General features: G+C 43.6%; 1 protein-coding gene across 4 annotated transcripts in view; it reads left to right on the forward strand.

The window, feature by feature from the left end:
* Positions 1 to 22,535, forward strand: part of FAM120A (family with sequence similarity 120 member A) — a 54,613-nt gene that overhangs the window by 14,185 nt on the left and 17,893 nt on the right. For 2 of the 4 annotated variants that reach the window (XM_069865657.1, XM_069865660.1), the window contains exons 4-11: positions 8,398 to 8,526; positions 8,960 to 9,056; positions 10,060 to 10,160; positions 10,902 to 11,185; positions 12,723 to 12,810; positions 15,870 to 16,094; positions 18,726 to 18,900; positions 21,863 to 22,112. In XM_069865657.1, the coding sequence (XP_069721758.1) occupies positions 8,398 to 8,526; positions 8,960 to 9,056; positions 10,060 to 10,160; positions 10,902 to 11,185; positions 12,723 to 12,810; positions 15,870 to 16,094; positions 18,726 to 18,900; positions 21,863 to 22,112 (1,349 nt within the window). The remainder of the gene's footprint in view (positions 1 to 8,397; positions 8,527 to 8,959; positions 9,057 to 10,059; positions 10,161 to 10,901; positions 11,186 to 12,722; positions 12,811 to 15,869; positions 16,095 to 18,725; positions 18,901 to 21,862; positions 22,113 to 22,535) is intronic. The other 2 variants (XM_069865659.1, XM_069865658.1) reach the window with 2 other exon arrangements.

Here is a 22,535-nt window from a genome sequence, read left to right on the forward strand (position 1 = left end):
GTGCGTGCGCAGAAGGAAGTATTCCTTGTAAATTTTATGACTGCTTAAGAAACCCGACAGACACGTTTATATTGGCCACAGGCTTGGTAGCAAGGTGTGCTTTCTGAACAGTTATAAACAGTGCAAGCTGTCATGAAAACAGTGGGAGGAGGTGTTGTGGTTGCCCAGGATGTTGTCCCTGCGCTGTGCTTAAAAACTTTGCTTAGTTGTGTCTGTTTAAACTTACTACTGAGTATTCTCCCTGCTCGGGAGCCTAGGGCTCCAGTTCCACACCTCATTCAACTCAGGAGTTAGAAAACTTTTTCTCATTTTGGGAAGGTTTTCATCATTTTTTATCTTCTATATCCCTGGCCTTGAGCATCACAGCTGAGAGATTCCATTCCCCATGGCCTGATTTGTTGCTTCTCAGCGAGAGCTGTGACAGTTTACAATGCACCATGTATTTGCTGCATTCTTTCTCACTCTTTTATTACGACAGAGCAAAATGGTTGCTCTTCCTACGAGGGAAGTTTTCCTGGCTCACAGATGAGAAAGTGTATCTTAGAAAAGAATCAACCAGTCTTCACTGAGAAAACTGGTGTCTGCTCAGGTATCAGCATAGGTGAAACCCAGCAATAGTGAGGAACCTACACTTATGTTATAACGAGGGACGTGAGGGTGGTGCATTCTTTAAGAAGAGCCGAGTAGAAATGGGAAAAAGAAAGGGAAGTGGAAACCTGAACAAAAATTCCATATTTTGCATCCAGAAGGAAATGAATCTCCCAGTCAAGATGACAACTTTAGATGCTGTATAAACCTGTGCCTTCCTGAAGGCACCAGCAGTGACCATTGGCTCAGTAAAACTTTACATCCTATGGACAGATGTGGGTGGTGAGATCTGAATTGCTGTTACTAAAAAAGGGAAAAAGAAACAAATCCTGGCGCGGCAGGCAGTTCTGAGTCAGGGCCTTGTCTATCTGAGTGTCTGTGCAAACAGGTAATGATCTACCAAATGTGAGGACCTGTGCTTGCATCCTGTTACCAGCTGAGAGCAGAGGTCACTGAAATGACCTCCTGTATCCCAAGCTGAAACAAGAAAGGAGTTGATAGAGTTCCTGAGAAATTATTTGACTGCTTGATCCTGTTTGGGAACTGGCATTGTACTCCTTATCTGACAATTCGTTTCTTATTCTGGGAAAGCCTGCTCCTGTATGGAGCCTCAAGATCAATGTGTAACACCATCAGAATAGTACTGGGAGGGCAGTTCCTTATCTCTGGAATGAATTAGTATCTACTTGGGAGCAAGTATCACTGGAGAAGTGCTGACTCTTGATTCACAAGGTAACCTTAGAAACAAGACTTAATGCAGTCTTCCTTTTGAAGAGTACGCAGGGGAACTTTCTGAGATTGCCCTCTTCGTTTTGCGTCAGATCATCTTCCTGTTGGGATGCTTTTGAAAGGGTGGATTCATTGGACTGTCTGTGGCAAATTTTTGGTGTGCCCACCATCCAGTATTGCACATCTCCTTGGTTGTTTCATCCCAGTGGAGAGGCAGAGAGAAGTGCTTCCAGAAGGTGATCCAAACCACGCAGGTTAGGCTTCTTCTCCGAATTGCTCTAGGAAATTCCTGTCTTTCTCAGTTTGTTGACTTCAGATGGCGTCTGCCAGAGGGAGTCTTAAGACACCAAGTAGGTGCTTGGGTAACTTGCTGCTTCTCAGATAACAAAGGTGTGACTCTTAAGGTGTGCTTAAAGTAAGAATGTGTCTGGGTTTTTGATGCTAAGAGTCACCATAGAATGGTGCAGGTCAGGAAGGACATGAGGAAATCATCTAGTCCAACCTCCTGCTCAAGCATGGTTGGCTTGAGGTCAGAGCAGGTTGCTGAGGGCTTTGCCTGGACTAGTCTGGAAAATCTCCGCAGTTGGAGACTGCACAACCTGTCTGGGCAGCCTGCTCTGCGGTTTGACAATCACAACGGTAAAACTATTTTGCCTTGCATACAGTCTGAACCCATCTCGTTTCAGGCTATATCTGTTTGTCTCTTGTCCGTGCACAGTGCACCACTGTGAAGAGCCTGGCTCCACGCAGTGATAACCTTTTTGGTGGGTATTGGAAGGCTGCCAGTGGGTATCTGCAAAGCCTTGTCTTTGCCAGGCTGCTCCCTCAGCCTCTTCTCACAGAGCAAGTGCTCCAACACCTTAACCGTCTTGATGGCCTTTTGCAGAACTAGCTCAGATTCTTTGGTGTCTGGCTTGAATCCGGAACTGAATGCGGTGCTCTAGAGATGATCTGAGGAGTGAGACCCCTCGATCTGCTGGTGATGCTCCTGCTTCATGGCCCAGGGTGCAGCTGGCCCCTGCTGCCAGGGCATCCTGCTGGCTCCTGCTCAGCATGATGTCTTCCAAGAGCCCCAGGTCCTTTTTGACACAACTCCAGCCTGCAGAGTAGCCAGGGGTTGTTCCTGCCCAGGTGCAAGACTTTGATTTCATAGTCGTTGAGTTCCTGCAGGTTCCTGTTGGCTCATGCCTCTGGCTTGTCTAGCTCTTGCGGGATGGAAGCCCAGCCCTCGAGTTTGTGGTAGTGTGCAGGGCTGTCACACAGGTTGTCTCTTTGTGTCACATCTTTAGCTTGTGTTTCTGCTCTCTCATTTCCTTCTGACATCATTTCTGTTCCTCTGTTTACATTGGGTTTTCTCGGAGCCCTGTGTGTATAAATTGTTACCCAGTGATCTCCATGTTGTGTGGTGTTACCATCAAGACAAGCAGAAGGAGGAAGAGGTCCATTTCCCAACCATCCGGAGGGAGGAGGAATGTTCTAATTGAATAAACCCATCTTTAAGGAAAAGCTGAGCTTTGCTGGTTTGAGAGGATTTGAAATCATCCAGGGAACTCCTTGCCTCTTCAGAAAGCTTTTTGTTAGATCAGATGCACTACAGGCTTGCAAGATGAAATGTTTTTAACTTTCAAAGGCTGAGATGAGACCCAAACAGTTTGGATGTGATCTCTAGTAGGAATTACTAGACGAAAATCACAAGACCCAGCCAATTTCTTGTAGGGTGGTTCTTTTTTTTCAAAGGCTGAAGATATGAAAGTTCCTTGTGTGTCACCTCAGAGTAACTGAACGTTTGAGGTCTCATTTTTAATGGCTTGAAAATAAAATGGAACTGGTTATCTGTTTCCAGCAGGCACAACAGTGAACACTGGTACTCGTTCTTGGTTATTCAAGACTTCGCTTCCTGGAGGCAGTGAGCAGCTGGAGTTGTCCGAGAATTGGGAGAGCTTTTCCCAAGCGTAGTTTAGGCACCTTCTACAGCATCTTAATAATTCCATGGAATTATATGTATGTGACCCTGTTCTCTGTCAATAAAACACTTTGCAGGTTTATTTTGTAAAAATCAAGAAATCTTGTAGCTTCTGGGCTTGCATGTTGCTCTCTGCCTCTCATTTTCTCAAGTACCTCTGTAGCATTCACTTCCTTCCCCCACTTCATCTCCTCAGAGTGCATTAACAGGGCAGTTGTGATTTTTGTCAGTATCTGTTGTGAAATTGAAGTGATCCTTTCACAACCGGCCAAGAAACTGTGCTGTTCTCAGATATTTTGCTTTCTAACCTGATCACCTCCAAGTGTATGATCCTCCTCCTTTCCAAAACTGATTTTCCATGGTTTTGCTTGTCTGAGACACTTCTGTGGAGGATATTTCTTTTTTTTTAAAAAAAATAGAAGCTTCTAGGAGGAATCATGGAATAGTTTGGGTTGGAAGGGACCTCAAAGCCCATCCAGTTCCACCCCTGCCATGGGCAGGGACACCTCCCACTGGATCAGGGGCTCCAAGCCCCATCCAACCTGGCCTTGAACCCCTCCAGGGATGGGGCAGCCACCACTGCTCTGGGCAACCTGGGCCAGGGCCTCCTCACCCTCACAGCGAAACATTTCCTAAGATCTCATCTCAATCTCCCCTCTTTCAGCTCGAAACCATTACCTCTCATCCTCTCCCTGCCCTCTCTGACCAAGAGCCCCTCCCCAGCTTCACTGGAGCCTCTTTCAGTGATGGAAGCTGCTCTAAGTTCTCCCCACAGCCTTCTCTTCCCCAGGCTGAACAACCCCAACTCTATCTGCCTGTCCTCAGATAGGAGGTGCTCCAGCCCTTGTCCCGTCCCGTCACTCCTTGATCAAAACCCCCTCCCCAGCTTCCCTGGTGCCCCTTTCAGTACTGGAAGGCTGCTATAAAGTCAGACAAAACCATGGAAGAAATCTTTCGTAATGAGGAATTGGTAAGATATGATGCTGCTTTTGCTCTGAAATGCTTTGTGAGCTACTAAAAATAAGAGTGAATCATGAACAGCTTTTTTGTAACTTCAGCTGTTGTCTTTCCCATCCTAAACACTCAGTAAGGCAGCATATACTTTAGTGCACACATTATTAGAGACGTTATTTATTAATCAGTATAAAGTGTGTGATTTTGGATTTCTGGAAATTTCTAAAATGACTAGAAATCTTTTCTTTAATACCAGGGAAGTTCCTCTTATTGCTTCACTTTGTGTTTCTGGCTTCTGTGTAGGTGACAGTGTTTTAAGTTTCGAAGGTGTTCTCTCATCTGGACTTTTGTGTCTCTGAAAGAATGGAAGAGAATAAAATCCAAATATCTGAAATGCCTCTAAATCCATAATGTATACACTTCCATGCTTTTTTATGTATCTTTTCAGAAGATCTCATTCAGGAATTAAGGATGTGCTCCGTGAGGTCTTCAGGCTGTTTGTTTAACAGCAGCTAAGCTGGGGGCAATGTGCACAGCAAGCTCTTAACATGTCTTACATGAGCATTCTCTGTCTGGGCTCTGAGCTGAATGTGAGTGCTGGGGTGATGAGATGTCTTCTCTCCGTGCTGACTGCTTACAATTTATTAACTATTGCTGTCCTGGAGATCACGTAAAACTACTGATGGATTGCTTACTCCTTGCATCCGTGGTGTTCTAAAGCAGTGGCTGCAGAAGCACTTGGGCAGGAATGCCGGGTTTCTGCAGGGGGCTCTGTGCATGACACAGCCATGTTGTGATTCAGCCGCCTCAGAGAGGTGTAATTACATGCACAAATGAAATGGTAGGTGTTTGTAAAATGACTTTTAAAGAAAAAAATCTACTGCTTTTATCTGCAGATTGGGTGCTGAATTCTATCCTCAGTATTCCATCATTAATATTCCGCACGGATGGGATCTGTTTATTGTTGTTGAAGATGTTCAGAATGCACACTATTGAAAATACAGAGTTTACAGTCTGAAATGGAAATAATTACTGTGCTGCGAACTGCCCTGAACAGAACTGTTCTTAATTTGGGCTCGTGAAATGTGTTGCTCAGCTCTGGTAGAGAATGACCAGGAACAGAACGAATATTCTGACATTTGTAAAAAGTAGACATTAAGGGAGGAGATTAATAAAAATGGGAATCTGGGCAAAAATTCCACAGTCTAAATATGAAGAAGGCAATCAAAGCAATTGCATAATCGTTGGATCAAATATAGGCAGTAAAGAAAATAATGCCATATGGTGGAGTCCATAGAAAATAGAAAGGGTTGTGGTACAGATTTTAAAGCTGCAAAGATAAAACTAATGAAGTATTAATCACAATTCTGTATAAGCACTTTTGACAAGGGTGAATTGCCATGTTTTCTGGCAAAGTAAGAGTCTTCTGTGGAGAATGCAAGAAGCACTAAGATGTTTCAGATCTTCTCTTAATCAAAATTGCTGTTAAATAATTATAACAACCTCTCGAGTCTAGAATCACTGGTTTTGCATAAGCAAGTAAAATAGGTTAAAAGCAAAAACCAAGCTGCCCCTTTCGGCATGGACCGTGTGCTCCGGGATTGGACAGAAGCTCCAGACTGAATGTTTAGAAATTCTTCAGTCATTCTCCGAGATGGAGGACCTGTAGTTGGAGACATTTCCTGCCTCCCTGAATGAGCACAGAGGGAAAGGAATAGGAACTGCCTATGGCTGAGGTGTTCTTCCAACCCAGCTGGCAGCACTGCACCCTGCTTTTAGTCTGTGATGGTTCATGATGGTTGCTTTGCCTGGAGGTTCTATGTGGGATCCCACAGCACGTGGAAGAGCAGTCATTCCCATCATCATATACTAAAACGTCTACAGTTTATTTTCAGGAAGAGCTTATCGTTGGCATAGAAATCCAGGGTTTCTGGAACTATCGGCTCCTCTCCTATCTCCTTGTGGACACGAGAAGGGATCAGTCCAAGAACTGAATCTAGAGCTTTCTGGTACGGCATATCTGCCTGTGAGAGCTTTGTCTGTATGGCTTTGGATGTCTTCCCACAAAGTTCTTCCAGCTCTTTCTCCTTACTACAAAGGAAGGTCTTCTGTTAAGTACATACTGATTTTTATCTTTCCAAACCCAATGCCTGAGTCAGTGCCTGGTGAATCCATGGGGTTTCATCGTTTTCCTGACATCTTGAGTGGATGTGGATTTGAAGATAGATCTATAGTCTGGATGGGCTTATGTCTTAAACTCCAGAGAAATCTTTAGCATGTGCTTAAATGCATGTTTCTCGTCCATTGAAAACAGTTGGTGCCTGTGGGAGGTCAGACACATCTGCCGTTGGGTGGGGAAACATCAGTTATTTTAATGCCAGAGTATTGAAATGATTTTATCAATGGAATTATCTTAAGAATTTTCTCTGTGTCTGTAAAAAGAGTAACCAGCCCTGTAACCATCTTGAGAGTGAGGTACTTGAGGGTGAAAGAAAATAACTGTGCTCACGTGGTAACAATAAGAGAATTCCATACCTCACTCTTTGGTGGTGCATGCTATAAAGGAAAGCAAACCCATTTCTTGTGTGAGTATATTCTACAGATGATGAAATGTACAGAATTTGAAAACAGTAATTATCAAACTATAATCTTCAAATAATGAGTTATAGACTGGAGATATATAGACTAGAGTTATATAGACTGGAGAACCTTGAAAATAAGTTTCCTCAAGATACTCCTTTTCTCCTTTTCTGTGTACACAGAGATGTTCCTGCTCCCAGTGGGTCTCTTCTGTTGCTTCTGATGCTGCTTTACTTTTAGAATATATACTGTGTCAAAACAAAGTGTTTTCTGACATATATAGAGTTGTATGGAAAAAAGATATATCCACATTAGATAAAGCATGTTGCACTAGAGGAGATGCCCACTTAGGAAGTAGTAAATGAGGAGAATTGTTGACCTTGTGTTGGAGCTGTCAGCAAATATTTAGATAGAAGGAGAGTTTCATGTGTATATGAATGTATGGATCATCGTGTAAGATGAAATCTTAAAACCAAGGGGTAAGGCCCCAAAATATATAGATGCTAAATCCAGCAACGTGGAATTTGTTGGATATATTTTCACAGAATCACAGAATAACCAGGTTGGAAGAGACCCACCGGATCATCGAGTCCAACCATTCCTATCAAACACTAACCCATGTCCCTCAGCACCTCGTCCACCCGTGCCTTAAACCCCTCCAGGGAAGGTGACTCAACCACCTCCCTGGGCAGCCTGTTCCAGCACCCAGTGACCCTTTCTGTAAAGAATTTTTTCCTAACGTCCAGCCTAAACCTCCCCTGGCGGAGCTTGAGGCCATTCCCTCTTGTCCTGTCCCCTGTCACTTGGGAGAAGAGGCCAGCACCTTCCTCTCTACAACCTCCTTTCAGGTAGCTGTAGAGAGCAATGAGGTCTCCCCTCAGCCTCCTCTTCTCCAGGCTAAACACCCCCAGCTCTCTCAGTCGTTCCTCATAAGGCCTGTTCTCCAGCCCCTTCACCAGCTTTGTTGCTCTTCTCTGGACTCGTTCCAGAGCCTCAGCATCCTTCTTGTGGTGAGGGGCCCAGAACTGAACACAGGATTCGAGGAGCGGTCTCACCAGTGCCGAGTACAGAGGGAGGATAACCTCCCTGGACCTGCCGGTCACGCCGTTTCTGATCCAAGCCAAGATGCCATTGGCCTTCTTGGCCACCTGGGCCACTGCTGGCTCATGTTCAGTCGCTGTCAACCAACACCCCCAGGTCCCTCTCCTCCAGGCAATTTCCAGCCAGACTTCTCCTAGTCTGTAGCACTGCACAGGGTTGTTGTGCCCCAAGTGCAGGACCCAGCATTTGGCCTTGTTAAACCTCATGCCATTGGACTCTGCCCAGCGGTCCAGCCTGTTCAGATCCCTTTGGAGCCTCCCAACCCTCCAGCAGATCCACACTTCCACCCAGCTTAGTGTCGTCCGCAAACTTAACTTGCTAAGGGTGCCCTCGATGCCTTCATCCAGGTCATTGATAAAGACATTGAACAGGGCTGGACCCAGCACTGAGCCCTGGATCCGTAAGCGGCTGAATTCTGTGCTGTAACTAAGGTTCCCTGGGCTGCCCTCTGTTCTCATCCTGCCGTGTCTCTCTCTGCGCAGGTACGTGCTCACCAGTTAGTTTTACCACCTTGTGACGTAGTGATCAAAGCCGTAGCTGACTACGTCCGTAACATTCAGGACACCACTGATTTGGATGCCATAGCAAAAGATGTTTTTCAACATTCACAGGTAAGGTATAAAGCAAAATGTCAGTTTTGGGGCGTTTTAAACCAATTGTGCTCTGTGTTTGTGTTGCAGAATTGTATTACATAAAAATGGTGTTGTAGGAATCTGTTGGTAGATGCGGTGTCTTAGATACTACACTCTAACTTCCCGAAGGTAAAAATGCTCCATTTACCCTTGGGGCTTTGAAGTTAACTCTTTAATAGCCATAGGGGGTTTGTAATCCAGCTTTGTGCAGCCGGTGGTACCTGAAAGCAGCATTTTCAAGCTTTCCCCTGGTGTGGATTAATGTGATATTCCTTGTGCTGAGCAGAGCTCTCCAGCTCTGCCAGTGGTAATGCTGTATGTGAAGTATGTTGGCGTGGCGGCTCTGCAGCACAGGGCTGACCTATGGGTGTTGTGCCTGGATTTGCTTCTGACATTTGTTTTTTAATTCTAGTCTAGAACAGATGACAAAGTTACTCGATTCAAGAGAGCAGTTGCTTATTACTCAGCAACTAATAAACCTATGCCATTTCATCCACCACATTACCTAGGTAAGTAATGAAAGAAAGAAGAGTTTTTGTTTTAACTGAAACCTGGCATAACGCTAAATCTGGAACAGCAGTTTTAGTGGGTTCTTACAGAAATGTTTATATTCTCTCGCAGTTGTCATTAACCCTTGAATGTGAGGTCTCGCAAGGTTTTCATGGGATACGTACAGAGGCTGTGATCTTTCCCCAAAGGGACTCTTGGCTGTTGCTGCATCGGCTCTGGGGTTAGGACACCTGAGAAAAATGATTCTGTAAACAGCTGAAATCCAGTGACCGGTTCCCCTTGTGAAGATAGTTTCTGTCTATTCCATGAAACCTATATCTTGTTACATCCTGCGTGACCTGATGTGTTTTAGAAATCCCTTTCTAGTCTTGAATTTTTTGATGCGCTAACATACCCGCTTATATTTGCGACCACAAATTGTTCTGGCATTGCAGACAATTCTCAAAATTAATTGCAAGTTACCCGTACGAACACAGGATTCACTGCACATACCTCATTACTGCACTAATTCAGTTACCCTGCTGGGATACGAACACAGTTTTCCCTTCTGTTTCCTGGGGGTGGGGTGTCTTTATATTCCAAGACCTGTGTTTAAGAACATTATGGCAGATACTCGGTCAAATACTCAAATGAGAGAAAGTGCCAGCACTATGTGTCTGTGTGGCATTGTTTTTGTAAGCTTCTTCATTATGACATGTCTTGGGCTTTGTGTCTTTTAAGCTTCCCTTGGTAGAATAGAAATGTGCGGTTATGAGAGATACAAAGAACTGAGAGAAGGTGAAACAAGTAAAATAAACTTCGCAAGGTACAAAGTTTTATTAAAAGGCAAAACTGAATAAAACTGACTTAAACAGGGACTAGAAAACATTGGTGCTAACAGAACAGGAATAAATAAATTCTGGAAACAAAACGATGCAAGGGGTAACCTGTGTTCCAAATAGTGAATGTTTCATGAGTGTTTGGTTTTTTCCTTCTTTGTCCTCCTCACTTTTTGCGATGCAGCAGCCAGACCAAATCAATTTGGTATGCCTGGGATAGTGCCACCGTATGTTCCTTCTCAGATGCTTAACATTCCACAGACCTCACTACAAGCAAAACCTGTGGTAAGTGCAGCCCTCTGCCCTTGTCTTTGGGAAGAACCCACAGTGCTCCTCATGTGGAAAGCTAGGTGGGAAAGTGTGTCCAACCTTTGTAGCTTGGGTATTCACTGATGAAGTCTGGAACTACAGCAATTCCAGAGAATCATAGAATCATGGAACAGTTTGGGTTGGAAGGGAACTCAAAACCCATCTAGTTCCAAGCCCCCTGCCATGGACAGGGGTACCTCCTGCTGGATTGGGTTGCTTCAAGCCCCATCCAGCCTGGCCTTGAATGCCTCCAGGGATGGGGCAGCCACCCTTTCTCTGGGCAACCTGGGTCAGGGCCTCCCCACCCTCACAGGAAAACATTTCTTCCTAAGATCTCATCTCAATCTCCTGTCTTGCAGCTGAAAACCGTTCTCCCTCATCCTGTCCCTGCAGTCCCTCATCAAGAGCCCCTCCCCAGCTTTGCTGGAGCCCCTTTCAGTGCTGGAAGCTGCTCTAAGGTCTCCCTGCAGCCTTCTCTTCTCGAGGCTGAACAACCCCAACTCTCTCAGCCTGTCCTCATATGGGAGGTGCTCCCGCCCTGGGATCACCCTTGTGGCCCTCTTCTGGACTATATCTGGTAGAACAGTTTTTGTGGATGCCCAAGATGGCTGAGATTTAAAGAATATATTTGGAAAATACCACTTGATTAGGTAGTGCATTATACTTTAAAGAAATACCTTTTGTTGCCTTTTCTTAAGGAAGATCCCTTTATTTTAGGCCCAGCAGATGTCCAGTCCAGGTGGGGCCCAAGGTCAGGGTCCATACCCATACAGTCTCTCTGAGCCAGCCATCACCTTGGAAACAGGTGGGAAAAGTCTTTCTGAGCAGAACAACTACAGTAACATTCCTCATGAAGGAAAACATACACCATTGTATGAACGATCTTCTCCAATAAATCCAGCTCAGAGTGGGAGCCCTAATCATGTGGATTCAACCTATTTTCCTGCCTCTTCTACATCTTCATCCTCGGACAATGATGAAGGCAATGGAGGTGCAGTGAAGTAAGTTTTTCATGAGGGTGTTTTTCTTACTTGGCTTCTGTTCAAATAAATTCATTTTCAAGATTATTCCCTGGTGTCCTTGAAGTAAGAATTTTGCATTTCGTGATAAAATAGACCCTCAGAAAATAAGTTTAGGTCACCATAACTGCAAACACATCCATGGTTCACTCAAGTTGCCTTGCTCTTAAACAAGCAGAAATGCAAAACCTAATATTGTCAGGTGTTTTTCCACATCTGCCCTTATGTTTTATTGAAGCGAGGAGAAAGTGAGATTTTGGTAAATGTCACAAAGTCTTCCAGTTCTTTACTTTATCTAAAAGAACTATTACAGAATCATAGAATGGTTTGGGTTGCAAAGATCACCCAGTTCGAGCTCTGTTCCTACTTCACAGTATGCTTCATTAATTAAAAACTGTGAAACTTCACTGGATTTATAGAGCTTACACTTACTAATTTTTTTGATAACATGGCTTTCCAAAAGAACCTGGTGTGAATGTCAGAAATACAGCTTTTAGGGTGGTGACTTAAGAGCTCTCACTGACGGGAAGAAAGCAGCAGCAGAATTGGTTTTGCTCGCTGCAGCTAACACAAAAATGTTTCCGACTTCCACTGGATCCTGTGTCTTTCCTTGGCAATAAAGTTGCTCAGGCTCCAGTTAATTACTGCTTGCCAACCTACAAAAAGGGGATGTGAACAGAGGCAGCTGGTGTTTACCTTTCCCTTGCGAGGTGCAGTAGCTTTACTGTCTGAGAACCACAGCCTGAGGCTTCTGCAGGGCTGTGGCTGCCACTGGAAGTCTGAGGCTATGGGTAATGGCACAAGTGTGTTACTTCTTAGTATTAAATCTGAGTGTCAGCAGCTACACATGATGGCTCAAAACAGTTTTGTGATGCAGTCCGTCAACTTTAAATATTGTCATGTTTTGCTAAGGGAATGGAGTAAGTTTGCCTGGCTTCCATGGGGTGTAGCACTGGAAACGTACTTGCTTTAGGAAAAAAAGCCCATGTTTTTCTACATTTTTGTTAGTGTTTATGCATTTTACAGAATAAATTTTGAATAGCTGAGATCCTGACAGTGTTGTTTCTGTCACAGTTTGTAGCAAGCGGCTTCTGATTGAGGGAGATCATCTGATGTGACAAATATTGAAAGTTCAACAAAGAATTTTCCCTACATGGTCATCATTTAGTGATTGTGATGTAAAGCTTTAAAATATGATCCAAATCATCAAGCAGTTTGGGTTGGAAGGGACCTTAAGACCATCCAGTTCCACCCCCTGCCATGGGCAGGGACACCTCCCGCTGGATCAGGGGCTCAAAGTCCCATCCAACCTGGTCTTGAAAATGTTGACATAGTGTGAATTAGTAAATGTCAGTACTAAAGTCTCTTACAAAGAGATTCGTAGAAATTAACATTTCTAATGCATTGCATCCCTAGAAATCAGAGTCTCTGGCCCGTAGTTCCAGTAAGTCTCCAAGGGTTTGTCCCACAGTATCTCAAATAGCACATTAACACGATGTTTTTCTTTGTTGTCCTTCAGCCATGTCAGTGGGAACAAAATGGGCTGGGAAAAAACAGGAACCCAGTCGGAAAGTCAAACACGTGGAGAGCTGGGAGACCAAACAAAGGTAATTCCTTGCATTCCCAACATCACAATTTTGTATTAAAGCTGTACAGCAAACCCTGAGTAGAATTTTCAATATTGATTTAGTTTAAACGCTTACACATTTTAGTGAATTACAAACCAGTAGGACAGAAAACATTTTCCAAAGAATATTATAGCATATACATAAAAGTGGAAGTTAAATAGGATGTGTTATAAAATACTAGATATAAAATAGAAAGAAACCAATAAGCTTTACTCCTTAGCTCACAACCTCACCATTGGATATTGCTGCCCAGGTTTATGGCAGTGCCTTAGTTTGATCTTCCTGAGGGAGCAGAGCAGTCTGAGTGTTGTGGGATCATGCTCTGTGTCCCACAACTTACAGCAGATAGAGAACTGCTCTAGCACACATTTCAGCACAGCCGCAGATGTTACCGGTGCATTAAAGCTCAGCTGAGGAGGAAAAATGCCTTTATAACCACCTGGTAAGAGCATCCCATCATACACGTTAAAGTAACTCTGTGGGTCCAATTGGAATGTGTTGCTGGTTAACCAAGTGAGAATAACAGCCCTCAATACAGACTGCACATTATCCTTTTAAATCTTTTCAAGATTTAAAATTGTAAAAGTAAGACTATGATGGTCTTGATTCCAAAGTTGAACTGTGTTTAGGAAGAGACTTCAGAACACTTGCACTCAATACCTCTGCATCTTTGTGATCGAACTGCACACCAAATGCTACTTTTGTGTCAACCCCCCCCACATCAGTGACTTACACTGCAGACAAACAGAACATTTTCCCTGTACTTTTTGCACAGAAATTCCTGCAAAGCTGGGCTTTGTGCTTAAGCTATCCAGCTGATGATTTCACCCCTCAGCGGTTGTTATTTTGGTTGTTATTTTTGCAGACTACGCCCTGTAAGATAACTGTATCTGCCTGTGGATTAGTCACCATATACAAATGCTAATTTGACCTATTGGGTTCCTTCCTTCTCTGTGTGATGGGCCACGTACAGAGCCCAGAGTCAGTCGCACAAGGGTTTGAATTGTGCTGCAGCACAACCAGGAGGAACCTGGGTACTGCAAAGACAGGGAAAGCATTGTCATAGTTTGGGGGTTTTTTGTCTTCTTCCCTCTGTGCCCCCAGTAGCAGGCAGTTCTGCAAGCTTCTGTTAGTGGTCCAACATCCCTGACTTTCAATTGTTGGGGTGGTAGAAGGCAGGGACAAAAATCTTTAAATTGATAGAGAAATATATGTGATAATATAACAGATTTATTGGAGCTATGGTAGCTCGTGTTGATAAATATGTTCTGTTTCAGTATCTTGTGTTAGGAGTGTGCTGGTTTACAGGTTTTAACCATTTCTTCTGTGTATTTTCATTTTTATCAATAAAACGAGTCTCGATTGTGTACTCTAGAGTAGAACATCCCCTCTGACTGTGTGTCTAAAAAGTAACCTGAAAATACTGCTGCCCCTTTGCTGTTTTGCTGGAGTGTGCTTTTGCCGAGCACACACACCTTCCTACAGAGGGCATTGGAGTTTGGGTGGGGTTTTAGGCTTTTACATGCAGGTTTGCGGTTTTTATGAGAGTTTGAGGTAAACAAACTGAGATTGTTTGGGCCTCTTTTTGATCTTGTTCTGTGGGATTCCATGGTTTTGGCCATTTCTGTTCCAGCTTTGCTTATAAAGTCTTAGGAGGCATGTGAAATTTCCTACACAAACAGTGAAAATACGCACCATCAGGTGAACAAATGAAATTCTGGTCTCAACAGTTTTTACCATTACTGCAACAGTTCATAGGCACAAAACTGGTTGAACTCTTAACTTAAAACCAGCTTTTGGGCTTGAAGATAAGGATTTTTAGGAATAAACTCTACTTGTTCTGGTAGTATCTACAAGAGATAACAACATAAATGCTTACAGAAGTTATATTCATAGAATCACGGAATCACAGAATGGTTTGGGTTGGAAGGGGCCTCAAAGCCCATCCAGTTCCCCCCCTGCCATGGGCAGGGACACCTCCAGCTGGATCAGGGGCTCCAAGCCCCATCCAGCCTGGCCTTGGACACCTCCAGCGATGGGGCAGCCACTCCTGCTCTGGGCAGTCTGGGCCAGGGCCTCCCCGCCCTCATAGCAAAACATTTCTTCCTAAGATCTCATCTCAACCTCCCCTCTGTCAGCTAAAAAACATTCCCCCTTGTCCCATTCTTGCATTCCCTGAACCAGAGCCCCTCCCCAGCTTTCCTGGAGCCCTTTTCAGAGCTGGAAGCTGCTCTAAGGTCTCCCTGGAGCCTTCTCTTCTCCCCAACAGAACAAGCCCAACTCTCTCAGCCTGTCCTCGTATGGAAGGTGCTCCAGCCTTCGGATCATCTCTGTGGCCTCCTCTGGACTCCCTCTAACCAGGAGGTTATTCACTGGAAGGTTAACAGTATGGTTTTATGCCTCATGTTCTTCCTGTGAATTTATGAACTGCATTTCTAGAAGTGGAATGAAACACCATGTTAGTTCTGGCAGTCAGAAAATAGTGCCATTTGCTGTTACAACAGTATTCTTGAAGAAAAGAATTTTATGTTTAAAGAATGCCTAGGAAACATTTCCAGGGCTTTTGAGTCCAGGCACTCTGTTTTAAATGTCTTTAAATTGAACTGTGTAGTTTTTACTGCTTTGTTTAGAACTGAAACCTGAGCAGGGATGTGTTAGTGGGAGTGTAGGTGAGTTATAGACTGACTGTCAGTTAACTCATTCAGTTTCTGAAGTCTTGGAGATTCTTAATTGAGAAGTTATTAGCACTTCATTAAGAGGTCACCAGTCCTCCTTCTGGATTGTGCAGTTAATAATTGCTTTTAATAAGTTAAAGCTTTACTATTCCTATTTATTTTTTAAGTATTTGCTTCTGTTCACCAACAATGGCTGCAAGTTTACGTTCTCTGAGAGACTTGTAGCCAGCTTTGCATTCAGACACGAAGATTTACTGCTTTCATTGTGAGTGAAGAAGGAAACACGCTGTTTCTCTTGGCTGATCTCCTGGTACGTTTCCATACACACTCAAAAGCACTTTTATTCTCTCTGTTCTGTTACAGGCAGAAGGTTCCTCCAGTGCTTCTTCAGGAAGTCAGGCAGCTGATGGCAAAGGGAATCAAACCAGTAATCCACAAATCCCGTGCCTATTGTCAATGCCCACCAGAAACCACATGGATATCACTACCCCTCCTTTACCTCCTGTAGCACCTGAAGTATTAAGAGTGGCAGAACACAGGCACAAGAAGGGGTTAATGTATCCCTACATCTTTCATGTCCTAACCAAGGTATGGCATTTACAAACTATGTGCTGTGAAATAACGACTCTGTGCAGATAATTGCACTTGCATTTCAGCTAAAGAGTATCATAAATTCACGTCCTTTTTAATGCCTTGAGTTTTGGTCCATTTTTAATGCTTCTAACCATTTCCCTTCTGTTTTCTAACCACTGATCTGGTGCATTGCTCCAGTAAATACAGGATGACTGTAATTAGTATTTCCTTCCAAAATCAATCACTTTTCCTGGATGCACCTAGAAATTTTTTATCTCTACACGTGTCTGTATGTGTCTCTGTGTGTACATGTGTGTGTGTTTTTATAGAGTCCATTTCCATCTTGAAAACGCTGCCTGGGTGCTTTGGTGCCTGTGCCAAGTCTTTTCTGTTTTCATTGTTCAGGAATACTTGGATTGTTTTCCCTCACAGTTTGATCCCTCCCATCCCTGGTAGCCAACCATGCCAGAAACATACAGCTCTAAGAAATCCCTTTTGCATATGCCTAGAGTGTAATTAGAGATGAACTCAATGGTGTGAATTTTTGTTCATTTTAGTTTGGCAGAACGTTTCTGATGGCTTTTTTTTTTTTTTTTTGTGGTGTGGCTGGTTGATGAGCCAGCCTTCAGATCCCAGGTAAGCTGTGAGCATTTTCACACAGCCCAGGACTCTACGGCCAGTAAATAATCTCCCTGAGTGGCCACAAAAGGACACTTGGGAAAGCCATGGGAGAGTTTCTTATAGAAACAGGCAGCGCTGTCCTACCTCAGTGTGTCTGGAAGCTGCTGAAGGCTGCTTTGTGTTGAGCCAGGATGGAGCTAGAGCAGTGGTGTTCCCACACCACTCTGTGTTCGACTCAATCTAGTCTCGAATACAAGTTCATTGTTCCTTCTAAGTGCAAACAGATGAGTCCCAGAACAAGACAACTTTAATCTTCCTCTTCAAAATGCTGAGTACTGGTTCTTGTACATCAAGTCCACTCAGTGTACGTATTTGTACAGCGTCTGGCAAAACAGTGCTATCCACATTGCTCTTAGTTTGTATTCGTCTTAAAATCTGTTTCAGGACAATGAGGGTAATAGACAGGATCTGAAGTTTCTGCATCGAGGTTGAACTTCAGATTTCCTGTTTCCCATGTGTGTGTTTCACACCGTCGCTTGTGTCACTGTCGTGTTCTTACAACTCCTTCCAGTGAAGGAGAGTGGGGTAGAAGTGAAAGGCATATGAAGAACATTTATGTGGGTTCTGCTTCATACTATGCATAGGCAAATAGTCTTAGTACATCTAAATACTACTTGATAGTTAAAATCTCACAGTGGAAAGAAACAAATTCAATTGCCTGCGTTTGAGAAGTCCTCTCCCAACCAAAAAAAAGTCAAACTAGAGACAGCTGCATCAAAACCAAATTGGTGCTACTTAAGCCTGATTTTCTTTCCCCAGGACCTGAAATCCTTTTGGCAAGTTATTTTTTCCTGTGAGTGTGGGAAGGCCCTGGCCCTGGTTGCCCAGAGCCGTGGTGGCTGCCCCATCCCTGGAGGTGTTCAAGGCCAGGTTGGATGGGGCTTGGAGCCCCTGATGCAGTGGGAGGTGTCCCTGCCCGTGGCAGGGGTGGAACTGGATGGGCTTAGAGGTCCCTTTCAACCCAAACCACTCCATGATTCTGGGAAAATAGGATTCTAATTATGGACAGGGTACCTAAAGCACTGCCCCGTGGGTACAGTGACAGTTATTGTCCTGGATAATTGTGGAGTTCTTTAGACGTTGGCACACAGAGGTGGTCTAGACAGTGTGCTGTCAAGTATTTTCAGACAAATCTGGTACTGAAATTAGTGTTGTCTTGAGTGCAGCCTGACAGTATCCTAATGGAATCACTACAGGATTCATTACTGGGACAGTTTCAATAGTTTTTTTAAGTGAAAGTAGCAAAATGGAGCACTTGCTTGTCAGTGTTAAAAACAAAAGGTTGCAATTTGGGAGCAGTGCGGTGAAGTCAGTAGTTTTCTACAAAAATCTTAGCATAGTCGGATGTGCAGACACAAAACACATGACATTGTTGCTGTTTTGAGAGAGGAAATAGAAAAAGCTAAAGCTTTACATTTAATCCCTGCCTTAATTAAGTAATTCCAGTTACGATTTTTTGACCAAGTCTTCTCATGAAGTTGTTTTTGACAGGGAGTCCCCAACACTGTTTCAAATCCTTGCGCCAAAAAGTGGTTTTAGGCAGAATGTGTGGTTTTTGAAGTAGCTGCCTGCAGTCTGGATGTGCCTCGGCTGCCTCTGAGCACGTTCCTTTATCTCCACATGTACGGTTTCCCTGTTTAACTATCCTTGTTTGAAGATCAATATTGAGCTAATCCTCACCGACAGGGAGACCAGACAAAAAAAGCAGGTGTGTGATCGAGAAAAGGAGAAGAGCAACGGGGATAATCAGGCACTGGAGATATTGGAGGAACGCAAGCGGATTGCAGGGAGCTCATCCCTGCTGTTACCTTACTTCGCTCTTATCTTACCTTACGTTACTGCTGAACCATTTTTTTCTTGACCAGATGAGCTTTATAGTAGAGCTAGAGTGAGTTACCATATGTATCTGGGTGCTTCCTGTTCACTGTAACGTATGATATTCTTCTGCTTTCTGTCATGAAACAGGGTGAAATCAAGATTGCTGTTTCTATAGAAGATGAAGCCAACAAAGACCTGCCTCCTGCTGCTCTCCTCTATAGGCCAGTTCGTCAGTATGTTTACGGAGTCCTGTTTAGTTTGGCAGAAAGCAGAAAGAAAACAGAAAGGCTTGCTTTTAGAAAGAACAGACTTCCACCAGAATGTACGTATTGTCAGATCCAGGCGTTATTTCTCTTCCCTTTGCTATGTTTTCATATCCATTTATACTGTGATTTGAACGAGACTGGTTACTGAGATGTAGGTGAATGCTGGAGGGATTTATGGCTTATTTGATCCATGGATAATACAAAAAGATGTTATTAATTTGAGATATTATTGCCTGTGGTATTTAAGAACTGTAAATATTCCCATTTCTAAGCAAGCTCTGGAGTTTGTTTTTTTAAATACGTGCTCAGGCTGCTCTCAGGCGTGCAGCGAGTGATGTCAGTGTGTGATGTCATCTTCAAAGTATGTGGCAGAACGTGATTACAGGAAACTTCTTTTGTGAGGTGCATATGTTATCTAACTTGTTCTTCCCAAATGTGTAATTAAATGTACTTAAGCACAGTTTGCAGGTCTTTTTCAGGTATTGTTGTATAAAATCTTCATTTAAAATCCACAGAAGTCAGGTATAACATAAGTAAAGATGAACCTGGGTGAGGGCAAGATGGAACTTTGCAAACAGACTTATCAGAAGACGCCTTTGTCAATTCAGAGGGCAGAATGTTACTCATAGAATCACAGAATGGTTTGGGTTCTAAGGGACCTTGAAGATGACCCAGTTCCAACCCCCCTGCCATGGGCAGGGACACAATCTTTATTTTCATATTCTCCTGGAAGTTGCCTTTTTAAGTCTTCTGCTTCCAGGAGTTGCAGTTGTTCTAGAAAATTCAGCCTCCTCATTCGAAAGTGTGTTTCTCATAATGAAATGCATAAAAGGAAATGATTGAACTTTGCAGTGGCATCTTAGAAAGGTTAAAGGAATGCTAAAGCATTAAGTGGGTGACAGCAGCAGCAGAAGTATTGATATACAGCAGTCTGCTGTCACCCAGCTAAATTTAAGAATCAGATATTCAGAATGTATGAAAACATTCATAGCCTACATGGGCAAACGGGTAAAAATGATCACTTGTAAACTTTATGTTCATTCCCTTTCCTCTTTCCAATTTAATTGTAATATGGTTTTGTGCATTCAGAGTGAAGATTGTAATCCTCAAATGATGTTTGAAAAGCTGTTTACAATAGCCAGTTATTTTGAGGGAATTAATATTTATCCTACTTGGATAATATCTCAGCACACATTGTCACCAACTCGTTAATTCTTCAATCTCACCCCACGCAGGAGCACTTCAGGTTATGAGGTTATTTCAGGATTAAAATAGTGAAGTTATTTGCAGTGATTGGTTATCCCTGTTAGACTCCTGTCCTTGCCTGTAGTGGTGAAGTAGCTGAGTGCTTACGGTCCACTTCAGTTTTCAGAATGGTTTTATCTTGTAAACCTGGACTGTTCTGTGGGCTTCTGGGCCTGCCTGTACAGTGTCTGTATTAATAGAATCCTAGAATGGTTTGGGTTGGAAGGGACCTCAAAGCCCATTGCATTCCAACTCCCCTGCCATAGGTAGGGACACCTCCCACTGGATCAAGTTGCTCCAAGCCCCATTCAGCCTGGCCTTGAACACCTCCTGGGATGGAACAGCCATTTATACTGCTTTTCAGAGGTTTGTTCTCAATGCAGGCAAAGGACGCTGCCATTATCTTGATTCAGTTACAGGAACTCTATCAGATCTCACGTGAGACACAATTCAGCTTCTTATCTGCTTCTATCTCAGGACTCACCACACTCTTAAAACAAAAAATGAAAGCCAATTTGACTGCCTAACCAAAAATTCATTGCTTCGCCACAGAGCTGACAGCGCTGCTAGAGACAGATTTGAGCTGAAATGTTTGAACGTGCCACGTTACCCACATTTATTGTGTTCATCTCTGACAAAGCAGCAAGAATTGGGCAGGCTATGTGAGATGGAAAGAGAGAACCACATTGTAAGCAGCAAGAGCAGAACTCTCAGTTCAGTTAGTCACCCTTGTTGGCCCTTACTGGCCTTGCTGAGGACCCGGGCTATAATGAGCTAAAGCTGCTGATTCTCCTTCAGTGTCTTAATTTTTTGAGATGTTGTGAAACATAGTGAGAGAAAATTGAAGCAATATATATTATCCTTAAGATTTATGTTGAGACCTCATGAATATATTAATGTGTAAAGCCCTGTCACCCTTGTACAAGCCGTAACACCGACAACATGATAGTGTGCGAATAATGAGCATTGTATTATATGCAGGGACGCTATGGAAAATACACGAGAAACTGATCTGGTGGTGTTGTTACTAAATGCATAGACATAAGATCACAGAAGCAGGGAATGGTTTGGGTTGGAAGCATGGAATGGTTGGGAATGCGGGGACAGGACAAGGGAAACAGTTTTTAGCTGAAAGAGGGGAGATTGAGATGAGATGTTAGGAAGAAACGTTTTGCTGTGAGGGTGGGGAGGCCCTGGCCCAGGTTGCCCAGGGAAGCTGTGGCTGCCCCATCCCTGGAGGGGTTCAAGGCCAGGTTGGATGGGGCTTGGAGCCCCTGATCCAGTGGGAGGTGTCCCTGCCCATGGCAGAGTGGTGGGACTGGGTGGGCTTTGAGGTCAAACACAACACAGCCCATTCCATGAGTCTATGATCATATTCTTCCACATATTGAATGTATTTCTAGTCATGTTCTGTGTTTATTTATTGTAGATTCTCAATCAATGACAGAGATATATTAGGGGAAAATCAGATTTTCAAATCATGCTCTTTTAGAAAAATACATATAGTTCCTTTGTGTTGTTTGTGATTTTGAAAATATTAAGGTAACCTCCTTCGTGTATGCTTGGTTACATGTGCTTAACTTCTAAGTGATCACGATTGAGAGATGGTCCGTCCAGAGTCTGAATTACTGGTTTGTCAATGTAATCGAGAACATTGGCTCTCTCACAGTCTTGAAGTGATGCTTTTGGGATCAAATCTCCTGCATACAAAGTCTGAAATATCTGCTGCGTTTTAATTCAGAGTATTCTCTTTCAACCATTGTCCCTTTGCAGTTTCACCGGTGATAATTAAAGAATGGGCTGCTTACAAAGGAAAATCTCCTCAGACCCCTGAGCTGGTGGAAGCGCTCGCCTTCAGGGAATGGACCTGTCCGAATCTGAAGAAGCTGTGGCTGGGGAAAGCAGTGGAGGACAAGAACCGACGAATGAGGGCATTTTTGGCCTGTATGAGATCAGATACACCAGCAATGCTAAACCCAACTAATGTGCCCACTCATCTTATGGTGCTCTGTTGTGTACTAAGGTCAGTGTTCCCTTACACTCAAGCAGGCTGAAGGAACGGTTTTCCTGTGTGATCTCTGGTGTATTTGACTTTGTATTAAACCTTGAGGGTTCATTCAAATCTGCAGCATCATTAGGGGAAGGTGTTTTGTTTGTTTCCAGAACATTGCTGGTGTGAGTTTTAAAAGCATGCTGTGTATTCGGTGTTTCTTCAGTCCCTAGAGGACGAAGGACAGAGGAAATCAAAACTGTGTTGCAAAGAGCTTTTCAGTGGGTTTACCCGTAACATACTCTAGGCTTCAGTGTACTGAAAAATACCATTTGGGGTCTTAGAGGTGGCATTGGTGACATTGTAAAGCAGCAGAGAAAATTCTTCAGCAATTGGGGAGCTTATCGGGATGCAGAGTTCCATGGATGATGCTCTGCCCACGGTGTGTCAGATTCC

This window comes from Phaenicophaeus curvirostris, chromosome 11, assembly GCF_032191515.1.
Source record: "Phaenicophaeus curvirostris isolate KB17595 chromosome 11, BPBGC_Pcur_1.0, whole genome shotgun sequence".
NCBI classification, from domain to species: Eukaryota; Metazoa; Chordata; class Aves; order Cuculiformes; family Cuculidae; genus Phaenicophaeus; species Phaenicophaeus curvirostris.